This window comes from Salmo trutta, unplaced genomic scaffold (genome assembly GCF_901001165.1).
Source record: "Salmo trutta unplaced genomic scaffold, fSalTru1.1, whole genome shotgun sequence".
Lineage (NCBI taxonomy): Eukaryota > Metazoa > Chordata > Actinopteri > Salmoniformes > Salmonidae > Salmo > Salmo trutta.
The window spans coordinates 831,235-852,788 of record NW_021823195.1 but is presented as its reverse complement, the minus strand read 5'-3'; the positions used below and the strand labels follow the sequence as shown (position 1 = coordinate 852,788).

General features: G+C 43.2%; 1 protein-coding gene across 1 annotated transcript in view; it reads left to right on the top strand.

Annotated features, from left to right (window-relative positions):
* Positions 1-21,554, top strand: part of LOC115189573 (ankyrin-3) — a gene marked incomplete in the record, with an annotated part of 261,846 nt that overhangs the window by 15,139 nt on the left and 225,153 nt on the right. Inside the window, 4 exon segments of the mRNA XM_029748190.1 lie at positions 7,922-8,023; positions 9,777-9,875; positions 13,435-13,533; positions 17,888-17,986. Of these exon segments, the coding sequence (XP_029604050.1) occupies positions 7,922-8,023; positions 9,777-9,875; positions 13,435-13,533; positions 17,888-17,986 (399 nt within the window).

Genomic DNA, 21,554 nt, shown 5'->3' with positions numbered 1-21,554 from the left:
TTTAACAGAGACAGTAACCTCTAGTTTAACATTCTACAGAGACAGTAACCTCTAGTTTAACATTCTACAGAGACAGTAACCTCCTCTAGTTTAACATTCTACAGAGACAGTAACCTCTAGTTTAACATTCTACAGAGACAGTAACCTCTAGTTTAACATTCTACATAGACAGTAACCTCTAGTTTAACATTCTACAGAGACAGTAACCTCTAGTTTAACATTCTACAGAGACAGTAACCTCCTCTAGTTTAACATTCTACAGAGACAGTAACCTCCTCTAGTTTAACATTCTACAGAGACAGTAACCTCTAGTTTAACATTCTACAGAGACAGTAACCTCTAGTTTAACATTCTACAGAGACAGTAACCTCCTCTAGTTTAACATTCTACAGAGACAGTAACCTCTAGTGTAACATTCTACAGAGACAGTAACCTCTAGTTTAACATTCTACAGAGACAGTAACCTCTAGTTTAACATTCTACAGAGACAGTAACCTCTAGTTTAACATTCTACAGAGACAGTAACCTCCTCTAGTTTAACGGAGACAGTAACCTCTAGTTTAACATTCTACAGAGACAGTAACCTCTAGTTTAACATTCTACAGAGACAGTAACCTCTAGTTTAACAGAGACAGTAACCTCCTCTAGTTTAACATTCTACAGAGACAGTAACCTCTAGTTTAATATTCTACAGAGACAGTAACCTCTAGTTTAACATTCTACAGAGACAGTAACCTCTAGTTTAACATTCTACAGAGACAGTAACCTCTAGTTTAACATTCTACAGAGACAGTAACCTCCTCTAGTTTAACATTCTACAGGGACAGTAACCTCCTCTAGTTTAACATTCTACAGAGACAGTAACATCTAGTTTAACATTCTACAGAGACAGTAACCTCTAGTTTAACATTCTACAGAGACAGTAACCTCTAGTTTAACATTCTACAGAGACAGTAACCTCTAGTTTAACATTCTACAGAGACAGTAACCTCCTCTAGTTTAACAGAGACAGTAACCTCTAGTTTAACATTCTACAGAGACAGTAACCTCCTCTAATTTAACATTCTACAGAGACAGTAACCTCCTCTAGTTTAACATTCTACAGAGACAGTAACCTCTAGTTTAACATTCTACAGAGACAGTAACCTCTAGTTTAACAGAGACAGTAACCTCCTCTAGTTTAACATTCTACAGAGACAGTAACCTCCTCTAATTTAACATTCTACAGAGACAGTAACCTCTAGTTTAACATTCTACAGAGACAGTAACCTCCTCTAGTTTAACATTCTACAGAGACAGTAACCTCTAGTTTAACATTCTACAGAGACAGTAACCTCCTAGATTAACATTCTACAGAGACAGTAACCTCCTCTAGTTTAACATTCTACAGAGACAGTAACCTCTAGTTTAACATTCTACAGAGACAGTAACCTCTAGTTTAACATTCTACAGAGACAGTAACCTCCTCTAGTTTAACATTCTACAGAGACAGTAACCTCTAGTTTAACATTCTACAGAGACAGTAACCTCTAGTTTAACATTCTACAGAGACAGTAACCTCCTCTAGTTTAACATTCTACAGAGACAGTAACCTCTAGTTTAACATTCTACAGAGACAGTAACCTCCTCTAGTTTAACATTCTACAGAGACAGTAACCTCTAGTTTAACATTCTACAGAGACAGTAACCTCTAGTTTAACATTCTACAGAGACAGTAACCTCCTCTAGTTTAACATTCTACAGAGACAGTAACCTCTAGTTTAACATTCTACAGAGACAGTAACCTCTAGTTTAACATTCTACATAGACAGTAACCTCTAGTTTAACATTCTACAGAGACAGTAACCTCTAGTTTAACATTCTACAGAGACAGTAACCTCCTCTAGTTTAACATTCTACAGAGACAGTAACCTCCTCTAGTTTAACATTCTACAGAGACAGTAACCTCTAGTTTAACATTCTACAGAGACAGTAACCTCCTCTAGTTTAACATTCTACAGAGACAGTAACCTCTAGTTTAACATTCTACAGAGACAGTAACCTCTAGTTTAACATTCTACAGAGACAGTAACCTCCTCTAGTTTAACATTCTACAGAGACAGTAACCTCTAGTGTAACATTCTACAGAGACAGTAACCTCTAGTTTAACATTCTACAGAGACAGTAAACTCCTCTAGTTTAACAGAGACAGTAACCTCTAGTTTAACATTCTACAGAGACAGTAACCTCTAGTTTAACATTCTACAGAGACAGTAACCTCTAGTTTAACAGAGACAGTAACCTCCTCTAGTTTAACATTCTACAGAGACAGTAACCTCTAGTTTAACATTCTACAGAGACAGTAACCTCTAGTTTAACATTCTACAGAGACAGTAACCTCCTCTAGTTTAACATTCTACAGAGACAGTAACCTCTAGTTTAACATTCTACAGAGACAGTAACCTCTAGTTTAACATTCTACAGAGACAGTAACCTCTAGTTTAACATTCTACAGAGACAGTAACCTCTAGTTTAACATTCTACAGAGACAGTAACCTCCTCTAGTTTAACATTCTACAGAGACAGTAACCTCTAGTTTAACATTCTACAGAGACAGTAACCTCTAGTTTAACATTCTACAGAGACAGTAACCTCCTAGATTAACATTCTACAGAGACAGTAACCTCCTCTAGTTTAACATTCTACAGAGACAGTAACCTCTAGTTTAACATTCTACAGAGACAGTAACCTCTAGTTTAACATTCTACAGAGACAGTAACCTCCTCTAGTTTAACATTCTACAGAGACAGTAACCTCCTCTAGTTTAACATTCTACAGAGACAGTAACCTCTAGTTTAACATTCTACAGAGACAGTAATCTCCTCTAGTTTAACATTCTACAGCTACAGTAACCTCCTCTAGTTTAACATTCTACAGAGACAGTAACCTCCTCTAGTTTAACATTCTACAGAGACAGTAACCTCCTCTAGTTTAACATTCTACAGAGACAGTAACCTCTAGTTTAACATTCTACAGAGATAGTAACCTCTAGTTTAACATTCTACAGAGACAGTAACCTCTAGTTTAATATTCTACAGAGACAGTAACCTCCTCTAGTTTAACATTCTACAGAGACAGTAACCTCTAGTTTAACATTCTACAGAGACAGTAACCTCCTCTAGTTTAACATTCTACAGAGACAGTAACCTCTAGTTTAACATTCTACAGAGACGGTAACCTCCTCTAGTTTAACATTCTACAGAGACAGTAACCTCCTCTAGTTTAACATTCTACAGAGACAGTAACCTCTAGTTTAACATTCTACAGAGACAGTAACCTCCTCTAGTTTAACATTCTACAGAGACAGTAACCTCTAGTTTAACATTCTACAGAGACATTAACCTCTAGTTTAACATTCTACAGAGACAGTAAACTCCTCTAGTTTAACATTCTACAGAGACAGTAACCTCCTCTAGTTTAACATTCTACAGAGACAGTAACCTCCTCTAGTTTAACAGAGACAGTAACCTCCTCCAGTTTGTGCTGTGTAATCTCGTGAAGTATTCTGCAGACTCAGCTGTATTTATCAGCCTCAGACTGCAGACGCTCAGGCAGTAGGGGGGCATGTGTGTGCAGACTGCCTGCTGCCTGTGGTGTGTGTGTGTGTGTGTGTGTGTGTGTGTGTGTGTGTGTGTGTGTGTGTGTGTGTGTGTGTGTGTGTGTGTGTGTGTGTGTGTGTGTGAGAGAGAGACTAGGGTGTGTCAGGATCAGAAATCTTTACTACACTACGGCACTGCACCAAGATCAGATCAGAGAGACACACCTTCCAGTCCAGATATTACTACCTGTTTACAGCCCAGATATTACTGTCTGTTTACAGCCCAGATAATACTACCTGTTTACAGCCCAGATATGACTACCTGTTTACAGCCCAGATATTACTGCCTGTTTACAGCCCAGATATTACTATCTGTTTACAGCCCAGATAATACTACCTGTTTACAGCCCAGATATTACTACCTGTTTACAGACCAGATATTACTGTCTGTTTACAGCCCAGATATTACTATCTGTTTACAGCCCAGATATTACTGTCTGTTTACAGCCCAGATATTACTACCTGTTTACAGCCCAGATATTACTATCTGTTTACAGCCCAGATATTACTATCTGTTTACAGCCCAGATATTACTATCTGTTTACAGCCCAGATATTACTATCTGTTTACAGCCCAGATATTACTGTCTGTTTACAGCCCAGATATTACTGTCTGTTTACAGCCCAGATATTACTACCTGTTTACAGCCCAGATATTACTATCTGTTTACAGCCCAGATATTACTACCTGTTTACAGCCCAGATATTACTACCTGTTTACAGCCCAGATATGACTATCTGTTTACAGCCCAGATATGACTACCTGTTTACAGCCCAGATATTACTACCTGTTTACAGCCCAGATATTACTATCTGTTTACAGCCCAGATATTACTACCTGTTTACAGCCCAGATATTACTGTCTGTTACAGCCCAGATATTACTACCTGTTTACAGCCCAGATATTACTACCTGTTTACAGCCCAGATATTACTGTCTGTTTACAGCCCAGATATTACTATCTGTTTACAGCCCAGATATTACTACCTGTTTACAGCCCAGATATTACTATCTGTTTACAGCCCAGATATGACTACCTGTTTACAGCCCAGATATTACTACCTGTTTACAGCCCAGATATTACTATCTGTTTACAGCCCAGATATGACTACCTGTTTACAGCCCAGATATTACTGTCTGTTTACAGCCCAGATATTACTATCTGTTTACAGCCCAGATATTACTACCTGTTTACAGCCCAGATATTACTATCTGTTTACAGCCCAGATATTACTACCTGTTTACAGCCCAGATATTACTACCTGTTTACAGCCCAGATATGACTATCTGTTTACAGCCCAGATATGACTACCTGTTTACAGCCCAGATATTACTACCTGTTTACAGCCCAGATATTACTATCTGTTTACAGCCCAGATATTACTACCTGTTTACAGCCCAGATATTACTGTCTGTTTACAGCCCAGATATTACTACCTGTTTACAGCCCAGATATTACTACCTGTTTACAGCCCAGATATTACTGTCTGTTTACAGCCCAGATATTACTATCTGTTTACAGCCCAGATATTACTACCTGTTTACAGCCCAGATATTACTACCTGTTTACAGCCCAGATATTACTATCTGTTTACAGCCCAGATATGACTACCTGTTTACAGCCCAGATATTACTGTCTGTTTACAGCCCAGATATTACTATCTGTTTACAGCCCAGATATTACTATCTGTTTACAGCCTAGAATTTACTCATATTCTCCATAACACCACTCAGTAATCTGCTGTATCTGCACAATGCTAATCATACAGCATGTCTATCAGACAAACAGTGCACAGGGCCAGCTATAATGTTGGCATGGCATCTGTCTCTCTGTCTGTCTCCCTGGCAGGTAGCCGAGGTACTGTATTACAGCAGCAGGGACTACTGTCTGTTAATCAGGGACTACTGTCTGTTAATCAGGGACTACTGTCTGTTAATCAGCAGGGACTACTGTCTGTTAATCAGGGACTACTGTCTGTTAATCAGCAGGGACTACTGTCTGTTAATCAGGGACTACTGTCTGTTAATCAGCAGGGACTACTGTCTGTTAATCAGGGACGACTGTCTGTTAATCAGGGACTACTGTCTGTTAATCAGGGACTACTGTCTGTTAATCAGCAGGGACTACTGTCTGTTAATCAGGGACTACTGTCTGTTAATCAGGGACTACTGTCTGATAATCAGAGACTACTGTCTGTTAATCAGCAGGGACTACTGTCTGTTAATCAGCAGGGACTACTGTCTGTTAATCAGCAGGGACTACTGTCTGTTAATCAGGGACTACTGTCTGTTAATCAGGGACTACTGTCTGTTAATCAGGGACTACTGTCTGTTAATCAGAGACTACTGTCTGTTAATCAGCAGGGACTACTGTCTGTTAATCAGCAGGGACTACTGTCTGTTAATCAGCAGGGACTACTGTCTGTTAATCAGGGACTACTGTCTGTTAATCAGGGACTACTGTCTGTTAATCAGGGACTACTGTCTGTTAATCAGCAGGGACTACTGTCTGTTAATCAGGGACTACTGTCTGTTAATCAGGGACTACTGTCTGATAATCAGAGACTACTGTCTGTTAATCAGCAGGGACTACTGTCTGTTAATCAGCAGGGACTACTGTCTGTTAATCAGCAGGGACTACTGTCTGTTAATCAGCAGGGACTACTGTCTGTTAATCAGGGACTACTGTCTGTTAATCAGGGACTACTGTCTGTTAATCAGGGACTACTGTCTGTTAATCAGCAGGGACTACTGTCTGTTAATCAGGGACGACTGTCTGTTAATCAGGGACTACTGTCTGTTAATCAGGGACTACTGTCTGTTAATCAGCAGGGACTACTGTCTGTTAATCAGCAGGGACTACTGTCTGTTAATCAGGGACTACTGTCTGTTAATCAGCAGGGACTACTGTCTGTTAATCAGGGACTACTGTCTGTTAATCAGCAGGGACTACTGTCTGTTAATCAGCAGGGACTACTGTCTGTTAATCAGGGACTACGGTCTGTTAATCAGGGACTACAGTCTGTTAATCAGGGACTACTGTCTGTTATACATGGTGTACTAACTGTCGTGTGTGTGTGTGTGTGTGTGTGTGTGTGTGTGTGTGTGTGTGTGTGTGTGTGTGTGTGTGTGTGTGTGTGTGTGTGTGTGTGTGATCTCTGTGTGTTTGACTGCAGTATACATGGGGTACTCATGTTTTGTCCTGTCACGCCCTGAGAGCCTTTTTATTTCTCTACTTGGTTAGGTCAGGGTGTGATTTGGGTGGGCATTCTAGTTTTTGTATTTATTTGTTTGCCGGGTGTGGTTCCCAATCAGAGGCAGCTGTCCATCGTTGTCTCTGATTGGGGATCATACTTAGGCAGCCTTTTTCCCACCTTAGTTTGTGGGATCTTGTTTTTGCATAGTTGCTGTGTAGCCTGCAGAACTTTACGTTTGTTTTGTATTTTGTTGTTTTGTCGGTGTTCATTTTTAATAAAAGTAAAATGTTAGCCTACCACGCTGCACCTTGGTCCGACCATCCTTACAACGACGCGTGTCACATGTCCAGTCGGTGTAGATCGTAACCTAGGTGATCTCTCTGTGTGTGTGTGTGTGTGTAGTAACCTAGGTGATCTCTGTGTGTGTGTGTGTGTAGTAACCTAGGTGATCTGTGTGTGTGTGTGTGTAGTAACCTAGGTGATCTCTGTGTGTGTGTGTGTGTGTGTGTGTGTGTAGTAACCTAGGTGATCTCTGTGTGTGTGTGTGTAGTAACCTAGGTGATCTCTGTATGTATGTGTGTGTGTGTGTGTGTGTGTGTGTGTGTGTGTGTGTGTGTGTGTGTGTGTGTGTGTGTGTGTGTGTGTGTGTGTGTGTGTGTGTGTGTAGTAACCTAGGTGATCTCTGTGTGTGTGTGTGTGTGTGTGTAGTAACCTAGGTGATCTCTGTGTGTGTGTGTGTAGTAACCCAGGTGATCTCTGTGTGTGTGTGTGTGTGTGTGTAGTAACCTAGGTGATCTCTGTGTGTGTGTGTGTGTGTGTGTGTGTGTGTGTGTGTGTGTGTAGTAACCTAGGTGATCTCTGTGTGTGTGTGTGTGTGTGTGTGTGTAGTAACCTAGGTGGTGTGTGTGTGTGTGTGTGTGTGTGTGTGTGTGTGTGTGTGTGTGTGTGTGTGTGTGTGTGTGTGTGTGTGTGTGTGTGTGTTGTAACCTAGGTGATCTCTGTGTGTGTGTGTGTGTGTAGTAACCTAGGTGATCTCTGTGTGTGTGTGTGTGTGTGTAGTAACCTAGGGATATCTCTGTGTGTTCCAGATTGACAGTAATGCCAGCTACTTGAGAGCAGCCCGGGCAGGGAACCTAGAGAAGGCTTTGGATTACCTGAAGACTGGGGTCGAAATCAACATCTGTAACCAGGTCAGTCCCTAACCATGACCCCTAAAGCCTAACCCCTAACCATGACCCCTTAAACCTAACCCCTAACCATGACCCCTTAAACCTAACCCCTAACCATGACCCCTAAAGCCTAACCCCTAACCATGACCCCTAACCCCTTAAACCTAACCATCTAGACTGGGGTCAAAATCAACATCTGTAACCAGGTCAGTCCCTAACCATGACCCCTAACCCCTAACCCTCTAGACTGGGGTTGAAATCAACATCTGTAACCAGGTCAGTCCCTAACAATGACTCCGAAGCTCTGACCCCTTTAAAAAATGTTTAGATTTATACCTTGTCAGCTCGGGGGATTTGATCAAGCAACCTTTTTGTTACTGGCCCAACGCTCTAACCCCTAACCCCTAAACTCTGACCCCTAACCCCTAAGCTCTGACCCCTAACCCCTAAGCTCTGACCCCTAACCCCTAAACTCTGACCCCTAACCCCTAAGCTCTGACCCCTAAACTCTGACCCCTAACCCCTAAGCTCTGACCCCTAAACTCTGACCCCTAACCCCTAAACTCTGACTCCTAAGCTCTAACCCCTAACCCCTAAACTCTGACTCCTAACCCCTAAGCTCTAACCCCTAAGCTCTGACCCCTAAACTCTGACCCCTAACCCCTAAGCTCTGACCCCTAAGCTCTGACCCCTAACCCCTAAACTCTGACCCCTAACCCCTAAACTCTGACCCCTAACCCCTAAGCTCTGACCCCTAACCCCTAAGCTCTAACCCCTAAGCTCTGACCCCTAACACCTAAACTCTGACCCCTAAGCTCTGACCCCTAACCCCTAAACTCTGACCCCTAACCCCTAAGCTCTGACCCCTAACCCCTAAGCTCTGACCCTAACCCCTAAACTCTGACCCCTAACCCCTAAACTCTGACCCCTAACCCCTAAGCTCTGACCCCTAACCCCTAAGCTCTGACCCCTAACCCCTAAACTCTGACCCCTAACCCCTAAACTCTGACCCCTAAGCTCTGACCCCTAACCCCTAAACTCTGACCCCTAAGCTCTGACCCCTAACCCCTAAGCTCTGACCCCTAACCCCTAAGCTCTGACCCCTAACCCCTAAGCTCTGACCCCTAACCCCTAAATTCTGACCCCTAACCCCTAAACTCTGACCCCTAACCCCTAAACTCTGACCCCTAACCCCTAAGCTCTGACCTCTAACCCCTAAACTCTGACCCCTAACCCCTAAACTCTGACCCCTAACCCCTAAGCTGTGACCCCTAACCCCTAAGCTCTAACCCCTAACCTCTGACCCCTAAGCGCTGACCCCTAACCCCTAAGCTCTGACCCCTAACCTCTGACCCCTAACCCCTAAACTCTGACCCCTAACCCCTAAGCTCTGACCCCTAAACTCTGACCCCTAAGCTCTGACCCCTAACCCCTAAGCTCTGACCCCTAAGCTCTGACCCCTAAACTCTGACCCCTAACCCCTAAGCGTTGACCCCTAACCCCTAACCTCTGACCCCTAAGCTCTGACCCCTAAACTCTGACTCCTAACCCCTAAGCTCTGACCCTTAAACTCTGACCCCTAACCCCTAAGCTCTGACCCCTAACCCCTAAGCTCTGACCCCTAAGCTCTGACCCTTAAACTCTGACCCCTAACCCCTAAGCTCTGACCCCTAAACTACATTAGTTATTTGTAAATGTTGTGATGTTGATAATCCATAGCTCCTGATGTGTCTGTGTTCACCTGTATCTCTCTGTATTCTCTGTCCTGCTGTAGAATGGCCTCAACGCCCTCCACCTGGCCTCTAAAGAGGGCCATGCCGAGGTGGTCACACACCTCATCAAGCTGGGAGCCAATGTGGACGCTGCAACTAAGGTTAGCCCCGCCCCTCTCCTCCTCTGAGAGATAGATAACAAGATAGGAGGAGCCCTGACTGGTAGCCTATAGGGAGGATGGAGGGAGGAGTCTGTCCCTGACTGGTAGCCTATAGGGAAGATGGAGGGAGGAGCCCTGACTGGTAGCCTATAGGGAGGATGGAGGGAGGAGTCTGTCTCTGACTGGTAGCCTATAGGGAGGATGGAGGGAGGAGTCTGTCTGGTAGCCTATAGGGAGGATGGAGGGAGGAGCCTGACTGGTAGCCTATAGGGAGGATGGAGGGAGGAGTCTGTCCCTGACTGGTAGCCTATAGGGAGGATGGAGGGAGGAGCCCTGACTGGTAGCCTATAGGGAGGATGGAGGGCGGAGCCCTGACTGGTAGCCTATAGGGAGGATGGAGGGAGGAGTCTGTCTCTGACTGGTAGCCTATAGGGAGGATGGAGGGAGGAGTCTGACTGGTAGCCTATAGGGAGGATGGAGGGAGGAGTCTGTCTCTGACTGGTAGCCTATAGGGAGGATGGAGGGAGGAGTCTGTCTCTGACTGGTAGCCTATAAGGAGGATGGAGGGAGGAGTCTGTCCCTGACTGGTAGCCTATAGGGAGGATGGAGGGAGGAGTCTGTCTGGTAGCCTATAGGGAGGATGGAGGGAGGAGTCTGACTGGTAGCCTATAGGGAGGATGGAGGGAGGAGTCTGTCTCTGTCTGGTAGCCTATAGGGAGGATGGAGGGAGGAGTCTGTCTGGTAGCCTATAGGGAGGATGGAGGGAGGAGTCTGTCTCTGTCTGGTAGCCTATAGGGAGGATGGAGGGAGGAGTCTGTCTCTGTCTGGTAGCCTATAGGGAGGATGGAGGGAGGAGTCTGTCTCTGTCTGGTAGCCTATAGGGAGGATGGAGGGAGGAGTCTGTCTCTGTCTGGTAGCCTATAGGGAGGATGGAGGGAGGAGTCTGACTGGTAGCCTATAGGGAGGATGGAGGGAGGAGTCTGTCTCTGTCTGGTAGCCTATAGGGAGGATGGAGGGAGGAGTCTGTCTCTGACTGGTAGCCTATAGGGAGGATGGAGGGAGGAGTCTGTCTCTGTCTGGTAGCCTATAGGGAGGATGGAGGGAGGAGTCTGTCTCTGACTGGTAGCCTATAGGGAGGATGGAGGGAGGATTCTGACTGGTAGCCTATAGGGAGGATGGAGGGAGGAGTCTGTCTCTGTCTGGTAGCCTATAGGGAGGATGGAGGGAGGAGTCTGTCTGGTAGCCTATAGGGAGGATGGAGGGAGGAGTCTGACTGGTAGCCTATAGGGAGGATGGAGGGAGGAGTCTGTCTCTGTCTGGTAGCCTATAGGGAGGATGGAGGGAGGAGTCTGTCTCTGACTGGTAGCCTATAGGGAGGATGGAGGGAGGAGTCTGTCTCTGTCTGGTAGCCTATAGGGAGGATGGAGGGAGGAGTCTGTCTCTGACTGGTAGCCTATAGGGAGGATGGAGGGAGGAGTCTGTCTCTGTCTGGTAGCCTATAGGGAGGATGGAGGGAGGAGTCTGTCTGGTAGCCTATAGGGAGGATGGAGGGAGGAGTCTGTCTGGTAGCCTATAGGGAGGATGGAGGGAGGAGTCTGACTGGTAGCCTATAGGGAGGATGGAGGGAGGAGTCTGACTGGTAGCCTATAGGGAGGATGGAGGGAGGAGTCTGTCTCTGACTGGTAGCCTATAGGGAGGATGGAGGGAGGAGTCTGACTGGTAGCCTATAGGGAGGATGGAGGGAGGAGTCTGTCTCTGTCTGGTAGCCTATAGGGAGGATGGAGGGAGGAGTCTGTCTGGTAGCCTATAGGGAGGATGGAGGGAGGAGTCTGTCTGGTAGCCTATAGGGAGGATGGAGGGAGGAGTCTGACTGGTAGCCTATAGGGAGAATGGAGGGAGGAGTCTGTCTGGTAGCCTATAGGGAGGATGGAGGGAGGAGTCTGACTGGTAGCCTATAGGGAGGATGGAGGGAGGAGTCTGACTGGTAGCCTATAGGGAGGATGGAGGGAGGAGTCTGTCTGGTAGCCTATAGGGAGGATGGAGGGAGGAGTCTGTCTGGTAGCCTATAGGGAGGATGGAGGGAGGAGTCTGTCTGGTAGCCTATAGGGAGGATGGAGGGAGGATTCTGACTGGTAGCCTATAGGGAGGATGGAGGGAGGAGTCTGTCTGGTAGCCTATAGGGAGGATGGAGGGAGGAGTCTGTCTGGTAGCCTATAGGGAGGATGGAGGGAGGAGTCTGTCTCTGTCTGGTAGCCTATAGGGAGGATGGAGGGAGGAGTCTGACTGGTAGCCTATAGGGAGGATGGAGGGAGGAGTCTGTCTGGTAGCCTATAGGGAGGAGGTATAGGTATTGCACTACATAGAGAATAGGATGCCATTTGGGATGCAGGATGTGTCACTGTTGTTGACACCACAGTTCATTGGCCTATCAGAGAGCTGAGTTAAAGCTGTGACATCATATGAATGGGCCTATCAGAGAGCTGTGACATCATAGTAATGGGCCTATCAGAGAGCTGAGAGAGAGCTGTGACATCATATTAATGGGCCTATCAGAGAGCTGATATTGAGCTGTGACATATTACTGGGTCTATCAGAGCAGAGAGCCGGCAGTACCATGCTGTCTCAGCCTATCAGAGCAGAGAGACGGCAGTACCATGCTGTCTCAGCCTATCAGAGCAGAGAGCCGGCAGTACCATGCTGTCTCAGCCTATTAGAGCAGAGAGCCGGCAGTACCATGCTGTCTCAGCCTATCAGAGCAGAGAGCCGGCAGTACCATGCTGTCTCAGCCTATCAGAGCAGAGAGCCGGCAGTAACATCCTGTCTCAGCCTATCAGAGCAGAGAGCCGACAGTACCATGCTGTCTCAGCCTATCAGAGCAGAGCAGTATGTCCCCAGGGTTAGTAGTGTTAGAGGATCCTACATTATGATGAAGTCCTGGTCTATGTTACTACTCTCTACTCCTATACCATCAGCAGTATGTCCCCAGGGTTAGTTGTGTATGAGGAAGACATGGAGCTGTTGAGGAAGGAGAGGTATCTACACACGGTATGGCTGAGTCCCACGTGGTTCCCTATAGAGCGCTGGTTAAAAGGAGTGCACTATGTAGGAAATAGGATGCCATTTGGGCCACATCCTGTATTATATGTAGAGGATAATAGCGGAAGTAACAGAACAGTTATATGTAGAGGATAATAGAGGAAGTAACAGAACAGTTATATGTAGAGGATAATAGAGGAAGTAACAGAACAGTGGCTGTTCCTGACTGACATGACACATTATCTCACTGACATTCCTCTCTCTGTTATACCCTAATACCCCCTCAAATACTCCCCACCCATCTCACTCACTCACTCACTCACTCACTCACTCATTTACTCACTCACTCACTCACTCATTCACTCACTCACTCACTCACTCACTCACTCACTCACTCACTCATTTACTCACTCACTCACTCACTCATTCACTCACTCACACTCACTCACTCACTCACTCACTCACTCACTCACTCACTCACTCACTCACTCACTCACTCACTCATCCCTTCCTGTCTTTCCAGAAAGGGAACACAGCTCTCCACATAGCGTCTCTGGCTGGTCAGGTGGATGTAGTGAAGGAGCTGGTGACCAGCGGAGCCAACATCAACGCACAATCACAGGTGAGTCTAGGACCACCCCCTTTTAGACACACCCACAGTCTCAGGTGAGTCTAGGACCTCCCCATTTTAGACACACCCACAGTCTCAGGTGAGTCTAGGACCACCCCATTTTAGACACACCCACAGTCTCAGGTGAGTCTAGGACCACCCCCTTTTAGATGCACCCACAGTCTCAGGTGAGTCTAGGACCTCCCCATTTTAGACACACCCACAGTCTCAGGTGAGTCTAGGACCACCCCCTTTTAGATGCACCCACAGTCTCAGGTGAGTCTAGGACCTCCCCATTTTAGACACACCCACAGTCTCAGGTGAGTCTAGGACCGCCCCCTTTAGACACACCCACAGTCTTAGCTGCGTAATGTAAATAACAGATGTAGACTAACAGTGAAATGCTTATGGGCCTTTCCCAACAATGCAGAGAGGAAAATAATATAAAAATAATAACATGAGGAATAAATAAGCAATGAGTAACAATAACTTGGCTATATACACTGGGTATTAGTAGAGTCTATCTGCAAGGGTACAAGGGTACAAGGTAATAACTTGGCTATATACACTGGGTATTAGTAGAGTCTTTCTGCAAGGGTACAAGGGTACAAGGTACTAATGACATGCCACTGGTTTGAGTAAAGCCAGTGTGTGTATGTATGTGGATGACTCAACACTATACACATCAGCTACTACAGCGACTGAAATGACTGCGATACTTAACAAAGAGCTGCAGTTCGAAATTGTTGCAACTCCTATTACTAGCCTATTCAACCTCTCTTTTGTATCGTCTGAGATCCCCAAAGATTGGAAAGCTGCCGCGGTCATCCCCCTCTTCAAACTGCTACAGAGCTATATCCATCCTACCCTGCCTTTCTAAAATCTTCGAAAGCCAAGTTAACAAACAGATCACCGACCATTTCGAATCCCACCGTACCATCTCTGCTATGCAATCTGGTTTCCGAGCTGGTCATGGGTGCACCTCATCCACGCTCAAGGTCCTAAACAATATCATAACTGCCATCAATAACAAACAGTACTGGGCAGCCATCTTCATCGACCTGGCCAAGGCTTTCGACTCTGTCAATCACCGCATTCTTATCGACAGACTCAAAGGCCTTGGCTTCTCAAATGACTGCCTCGCCTGGTTCACCAACTACTTTTCAGACAGAGTTCATTGTGTCAAATCGGAGGGCCTCATGAGGCTGCGCACAATTGGCCCAGCATTGTCCGGGTTAGGGGAGGGTCTGGCTGACCGGGATGTCCTTGTCCCATCGCGCTCTAGCAACTCCTGTGGCGGGCCGGGTGCATGCACGCTGACACAATCACCAGTTGGACGATGTGTTTCCTACGACACATTGCATTGGTGCGGCTGGCTTCCGGGTTAAGCGAGCATTGTGTCAAAAAAGCAGTGCAGCTGGGTAGGGTCGTGTTTCGGAGGACGGATGGCTCTCGACCTTCGCCTCTCCCGAGTCCGTACAGGAGTAGCAGCGATGGGACAAGACTGGAACTACCAATTGGGGAGAAAAAGAATTAAACGTACAAAAAAAGGATAATAAATAAGTACACGGAGAGCTAACATGACATGTCAATCTCTCCTGGCTCAACGTGGAAGAGAGATTGACTTCATCACTACTTGTATTTGTGAGAGGTATTGACATGTTGAAAGGACCAAGCTATAATACGTTCGGCCCCCAGGAAGAGTAGCTGCTGCCTTGGCAGGAACTAACGGGGATCCATAATAAACCCCAGGAAGAGTATCTGCTGCCTTGGCAGGAACTAATGGGGGATCTATAATAAACCCCAGGAAGAGTAGCTGCTGCCTTGGCAGGAACTAATGGGGATCCATAATAAACCCCAGGAAGAGTAGTTCCTGCCAAGGCAGCAGCTAATGGGGATCCATAATAAACCCCAGGAAGAGTAGCTGCTGCCTTGGCAGGAACTAATGGGGATCCATAATAAACCCCAGGAAGAGTAGCTGCTGCCTTGGCAGGAACTAATGGGGATCCATAATAAACCCCAGGAAGCGTAGCTGCTGCCTTGGCAGGAACTAATGGGGATCCATAATAAACCCCACGAAGAGTAGCTGCTGCCTTGGCAGGAACTAAGGGGGATCCATAATAAACCCCAGGAAGAGTAGCTGCTGCCTTGGCAGGAACTAACGGGGATCCATAATAAACCCCAGGAAGAGTAGCCGCTGCCTTGGCAGGAACTAATGGGGATCCAAAATACCAAAATAAACCCCAGGAAGAGTAGCTGCTGGCTCGTTGTTTATTATCTATGCATAGCCAGTTTACAGATTACCTCGATTAACCTATACCCCTCCACATTGACTCTGTACCGGTACCCCCTGTATATAGCCTCCACATTGACTCTGTACCATAACACCCTGTATATAGCCTCCACATTGACTCTGTACCGGTACCCCCTGTATATAGCCTCCACATTGACTCTGTACCGGTACCCCCTGTATATAGCCTCCACATTGACTCTGTACCGGTACCCCCTGTATATAGCCTCCACATTGACTCTGTACCGGTACCCCCCTGTATATAGCCTCCACATTGACTCTGTACCGGTACCCCCTGTATATAGCCTCCACATTGACTCTGTACCAGTACCCCCCTGTATATAGCCTCCACATTAACTCTGTACCGGTACCCCCTGTATATAGCCTCCACATTGACTCTGTACCGGTACCCCCTGTATATAGCCTCCACATTGACTCTGTACCGTAATACCCTGTATATAGCCTCCACATTGACTCTGTACCGTAATACCCTGTATATAGCCTCCACATTGACTCTGTACCGTAATACCCTGTATATAGCCTCCACATTGACTCTGTACCGGTACCCCCTGTATATAGCCTCCACATTGACTCTGTACCGTAACACCCTGTATATACTCTCCACATTGACTCTGTACCGTAATACCCTGTATATAGTCTCCACATTGACTCTGTACCGTAATACCCTGTATATAGCCTCCACATTGACTCTGTACCAGTACCCCCCTGTATATAGCCTCCACATTAACTCTGTACCGGTACCCCCTGTATATAGCCTCCACATTGACTCTGTACCGGTACCCCCCTGTATATAGCCTCCACATTGACTCTGTACCGTAATACCCTGTATATAGCCTCCACATTGACTCTGTACCGTAATACCCTGTATATAGCCTCCACATTGACTCTGTACCGTAATACCCTGTATATAGCCTCCACATTGACTCTGTACCGGTACCCCCTGTATATAGCCTCCACATTGACTCTGTACCGTAACACCCTGTATATACTCTCCACATTGACTCTGTACCGTAATACCCTGTATATAGTCTCCACATTGACTCTGTACCGTAATACCCTGTATATAGCCTCCACATTGACTCTGTACCGTAATACCCATGTATATAGCCTCCACATTGACTCTGTACCGTAATACCCTGTATATAGCTTCCACATTGACTCTGTACCGTAATACCCTGTATATAGCCTCGTTATTGTTATGTACATTTCTTGTGTTAGCATGTGATTGATTAGATATTTTAAACTTCAGTTTATTTAGTAACAAACTGCATTGTTGCTTAACGGCATGTAAGTAAGCATTTCACGGTAAGGTCTACGCCTGTTGTATTTGGTGCATGTGACAAATACAATTTGTTTTGATTTGTATTGTGTCTGTATTACTATAATAATGTACTGTAATAATGGCGGTATTGTCTGTATTATTATAATCATGTACTGTAATAATGGCTGTATTGTCTGTATTACTGTAATAATGTACTGTGATAATGGCTGTATTGTCTGTATTACTGTAATAATGTACTGTGATAATGGCTGTATTGTCTGTATTACTGTAATAATGTACTGTAATAATGGCTGTATTGTCTGTATACCTGTGATAATGGCTGTATTGTCTGTATTACTGTAATAATGTACTGTAATAATGGCTGTATTGTCTGTATTACTATAATAATGTACTGTAATAATGGCTGTATTGTCTGTATTACTATAATAATGTACTGTAATAATGGCTGTATTGTCTGTATTACTGTGATAATGGCTGTATTGTCTGTATTACTGTAATAATGTACTGTAATAATGGCTGTATTGTCTGTATTACTATAATACTGTACTGTAATAATGGCTGTATTGTCTGTATTACTATAATAATGTACTGTAATAATGGCTGTATTGTCTGTATTACTATAATAATGTACTGTAATGGCTGTATTGTCTGTATTACTTTAATAATGTACTGTAATAATGGCTGTATTGTCTGTATTACTGTAATAATGTACTGTAATAATGGCTGTATTGTCTGTATTACTGACTAACCAGTATGTCGTGTGTCTCCTGTAGAACGGCTTCACTCCTCTGTACATGGCTGCTCAGGAGAATCATCAGAAGGTGGTCAGATACCTGCTGGACCACGGCTCCACACAGGGCATCGCTACAGAGGTCAGTATTCTAGACCCTATAGCTCATAATCCTTCCCCTCTTCTTCATACTAACTCATATCAGGGCATCGCTACAATTATGGTACTGTATGATAGTGATGTTAAACCATGGGGCTGTATAATAGTGATATTAAACTATGGGGCTGTATAATAGTGGTATTAAACCATGGTGGGGCTGTATAATAGTGGTATTAAACTATGGGGCTGTATAATAGTGATATTAAACTATGGGGAAGTATAATAGTGATATTAAACCATGGGGCTGTATAATAGTGATATTAAACCATGGGGCTGTATAATAGTGATATTAAACCATGGGGCTGTATAATAGTGATATTAAACTATGGGGCTGTATAATAGTGATATTAAACTATGGGCTGTATAATAGTGATATTAAACTATGGGGCTGTATAATAGTGATATTAAACCATGGGGCTGTATAATAGTGATATTAAACCATGGGGCTGTATAATAGTGATATTAAACCATGGGGCTGTATAATAGTGATATTAAACTATGGGCTGTATAATAGTGGTATTAAACTATGGGGCTGTATAATAGTGATATTAAATTATGGGGCTGTATAATAGTGGTATTAAACTATGGGGCTGTATAATAGTGATATTAAACCATGGGGCTGTATAATAGTGGTATTAAATTATGGTACTGTATAATAGTGATATTAAACTATGGGGCTGTATAATAGTGATATTAAACTATGGGGCTGTATAATAGTGGTATTAAACTATGGGGAAGTATAATAGTGATATTAAACCATGGGGCTGTATAATAGTGATATTAAACTATGGGGCTGTATAATAGTGATATTAAACCATGGTGGGGCTGTATAATAGTGGTATTAAACTATGGGGAAGTATAATAGTGATATTAAACCATGGGGCTGTATAATAGTGATATTAAACTATGGGGCTGTATAATAGTGATATTAAACCATGGGGCTGTATAATAGTGATATTAAACCATGGGGCTGTATAATAGTGATATTAAACTATGGGGCTGTATAATAGTGATATTAAACTATGGGGCTGTATAATAGTGATATTAAACCATGGGGCTGTATAATAGTGATATTAAACCATGGGGCTGTATAATAGTGATATTAAACTATGGGGCTGTATAATAGTGATATTAAACCATGGGGCTGTATAATAGTGATATTAAATTATGGTGGGGCTGTATAATAGTGATATTAAACTATGGGGCTGTATAATAGTGATATTAAACCATGGGGCTGTATAATAGTGATATTAAACTATGGGGCTGTATAATAGTGATATTAAACCATGGGGTTGTATAATGGTGATATTAAACTATGGGGTTGTATAATAGTGATATTAAACTATGGGGCTGTATAATAGTGATATTAAACTATGGGGCTGTATAATAGTGATATTAAACCATGGGGCTGTATAATAGTGATGTTAAACCATGGGGCTGTATAATAGTGATATTAAACTATGGGTCTGTATAATAGTGATATTAAACCATGGGGCTGTATAATAGTGATATTAAATTATGGTACTGTATAATAGTGATGTTAAACCATGGGGCTGTATAATAGTGATATTAAACTATGGGGCTGTATAATAGTGGTATTAAACTATGGGGCTGTATAATAGTGATATTAAACCATGGGGCTGTATAATAATGATATTAAACCATGGTGGGGCTGTATAATAGTGATATTAAACCATGGGGCTGTATAATAGTGATATTAAACCATGGGGCTGTATAATAGTGATATTAAACCATGGGGCTGTATAATAGTGATATTAAATTATGGTACTGTATAATAGTGATGTTAAACTATGGGGCTGTATAATAGTGATATTAAACCATGGGGCTGTATAATAGTGATGTTAAACCATGGGGCTGTATAATAGTGATATTAAATTATGGTACTGTATAATAGTGATATTAAACTATGGGGCTGTATAATAGTGATATTAAACTATGGGGCTGTATAATAGTGATATTAAACAATGGGGCTGTATAATAGTGATATTAAACTATGGGGCTGTATAATAGTGATATTAAACAATGGGGCTGTATAATAGTGATATTAAACTATGGGGCTGTATAATAGTGATATTAAACTATGTGGCTGTATAATAGTGATATTAAACCATGGGGCTGTATAATAGTGATATTAAACCATGGGGCTGTATAATAGTGATGTTAAACCATGGTGGGGCTGTATAATAGTGATATGAAACTATGGGGCTGTATAATAGTGATATTAAACAATGGGGCTGTATAATAGTGATATTAAACTATGGGGCTGTATAATAGTGATATTAAACAATGGGGCTGTATAAAAGTGATATTAAACTATGGGGCTGTATAATAGTGATATTAAACAATGGGGCTGTATAATAGTGATGTTAAACTATGGGGCTGTATAATTGTGATGTTAAACTAAGGAGCTGTGTAATAGTGATATTAAACCATGGGGCTGTGTAATAGTGATATTAAACTATGGGGCTGTATAATAGTGATATTAATCCATGGGGCTGTATAATAGTGATATTAAACTATGGGGCTGTATAATAGTGATATTAAACTATGGGGCTGTATAATAGTGATATTAAACTATGGGGCTGTATAATAGTGATATTAAACTATGGGGCTGTATAATAGTGATATTAAACTATGGGGCTGTATAATAGTGATATTAAACCATGGGGCTGTATAATAGTGATATTAAACCATGGGGCTGTATAATAGTGATATTAAACCATGGGGCTGTATAATAGTGATGTTAAACCATTGTGGGGCTGTATAATAGTGATATTAAACTATGGGGCTGTAAAATAGTGATATTAAACTATGGGGCTGTATAATAGTGATATTAAACCATGGGGTTGTATAATAGTGATGTTAAACCATGGTGGGGCTGTATAATAGTCATATTAAACTATGGGGCTGTATAATAGTGATATTAAACTATGGGGCTGTATAATAGTGATATTAAACCATGGGGTTGTATAATAGTGATATTAAACCATGGGGCTGTATAATATTGATATTAAACTATGGGGCTGTATAATAGTGATATTAAACTATGGGGCTGTATAATAGTGATATTAAATGATGGGGCTGTATAATAGTGACATTAAACTCTGGGGCTGTATAATAGTGATATTAAACCATGGGGCTGTATAATAGTGATATTAAACCATGGGGCTGTGTAATAGTGATATTAAACCATGGGGCTGTATAATAGTGATATTAAATTATGGTGGGGCTGTATAATAGTGATATTAAACTATGGGGCTGTATAATAGTGATATTAAACCATGGGGCTGTATAATAGTGATATTAAATTATGGTGGGGCTGTATAATAGTGATATTAAACTATGGGGCTGTATAATAGTGATATTAAACCATGGGGTTGTATAATAGTGATATTAAACTATGGGGCTGTATAATAGTGATATTAAACCATGGGGCTGTATAATAGTGATAATAAACCATGGGGCTGTATAATAGTGATATTAAACCATGGGGCTGTATAATAGTGATATTAAACTATGGGTCTGTATAA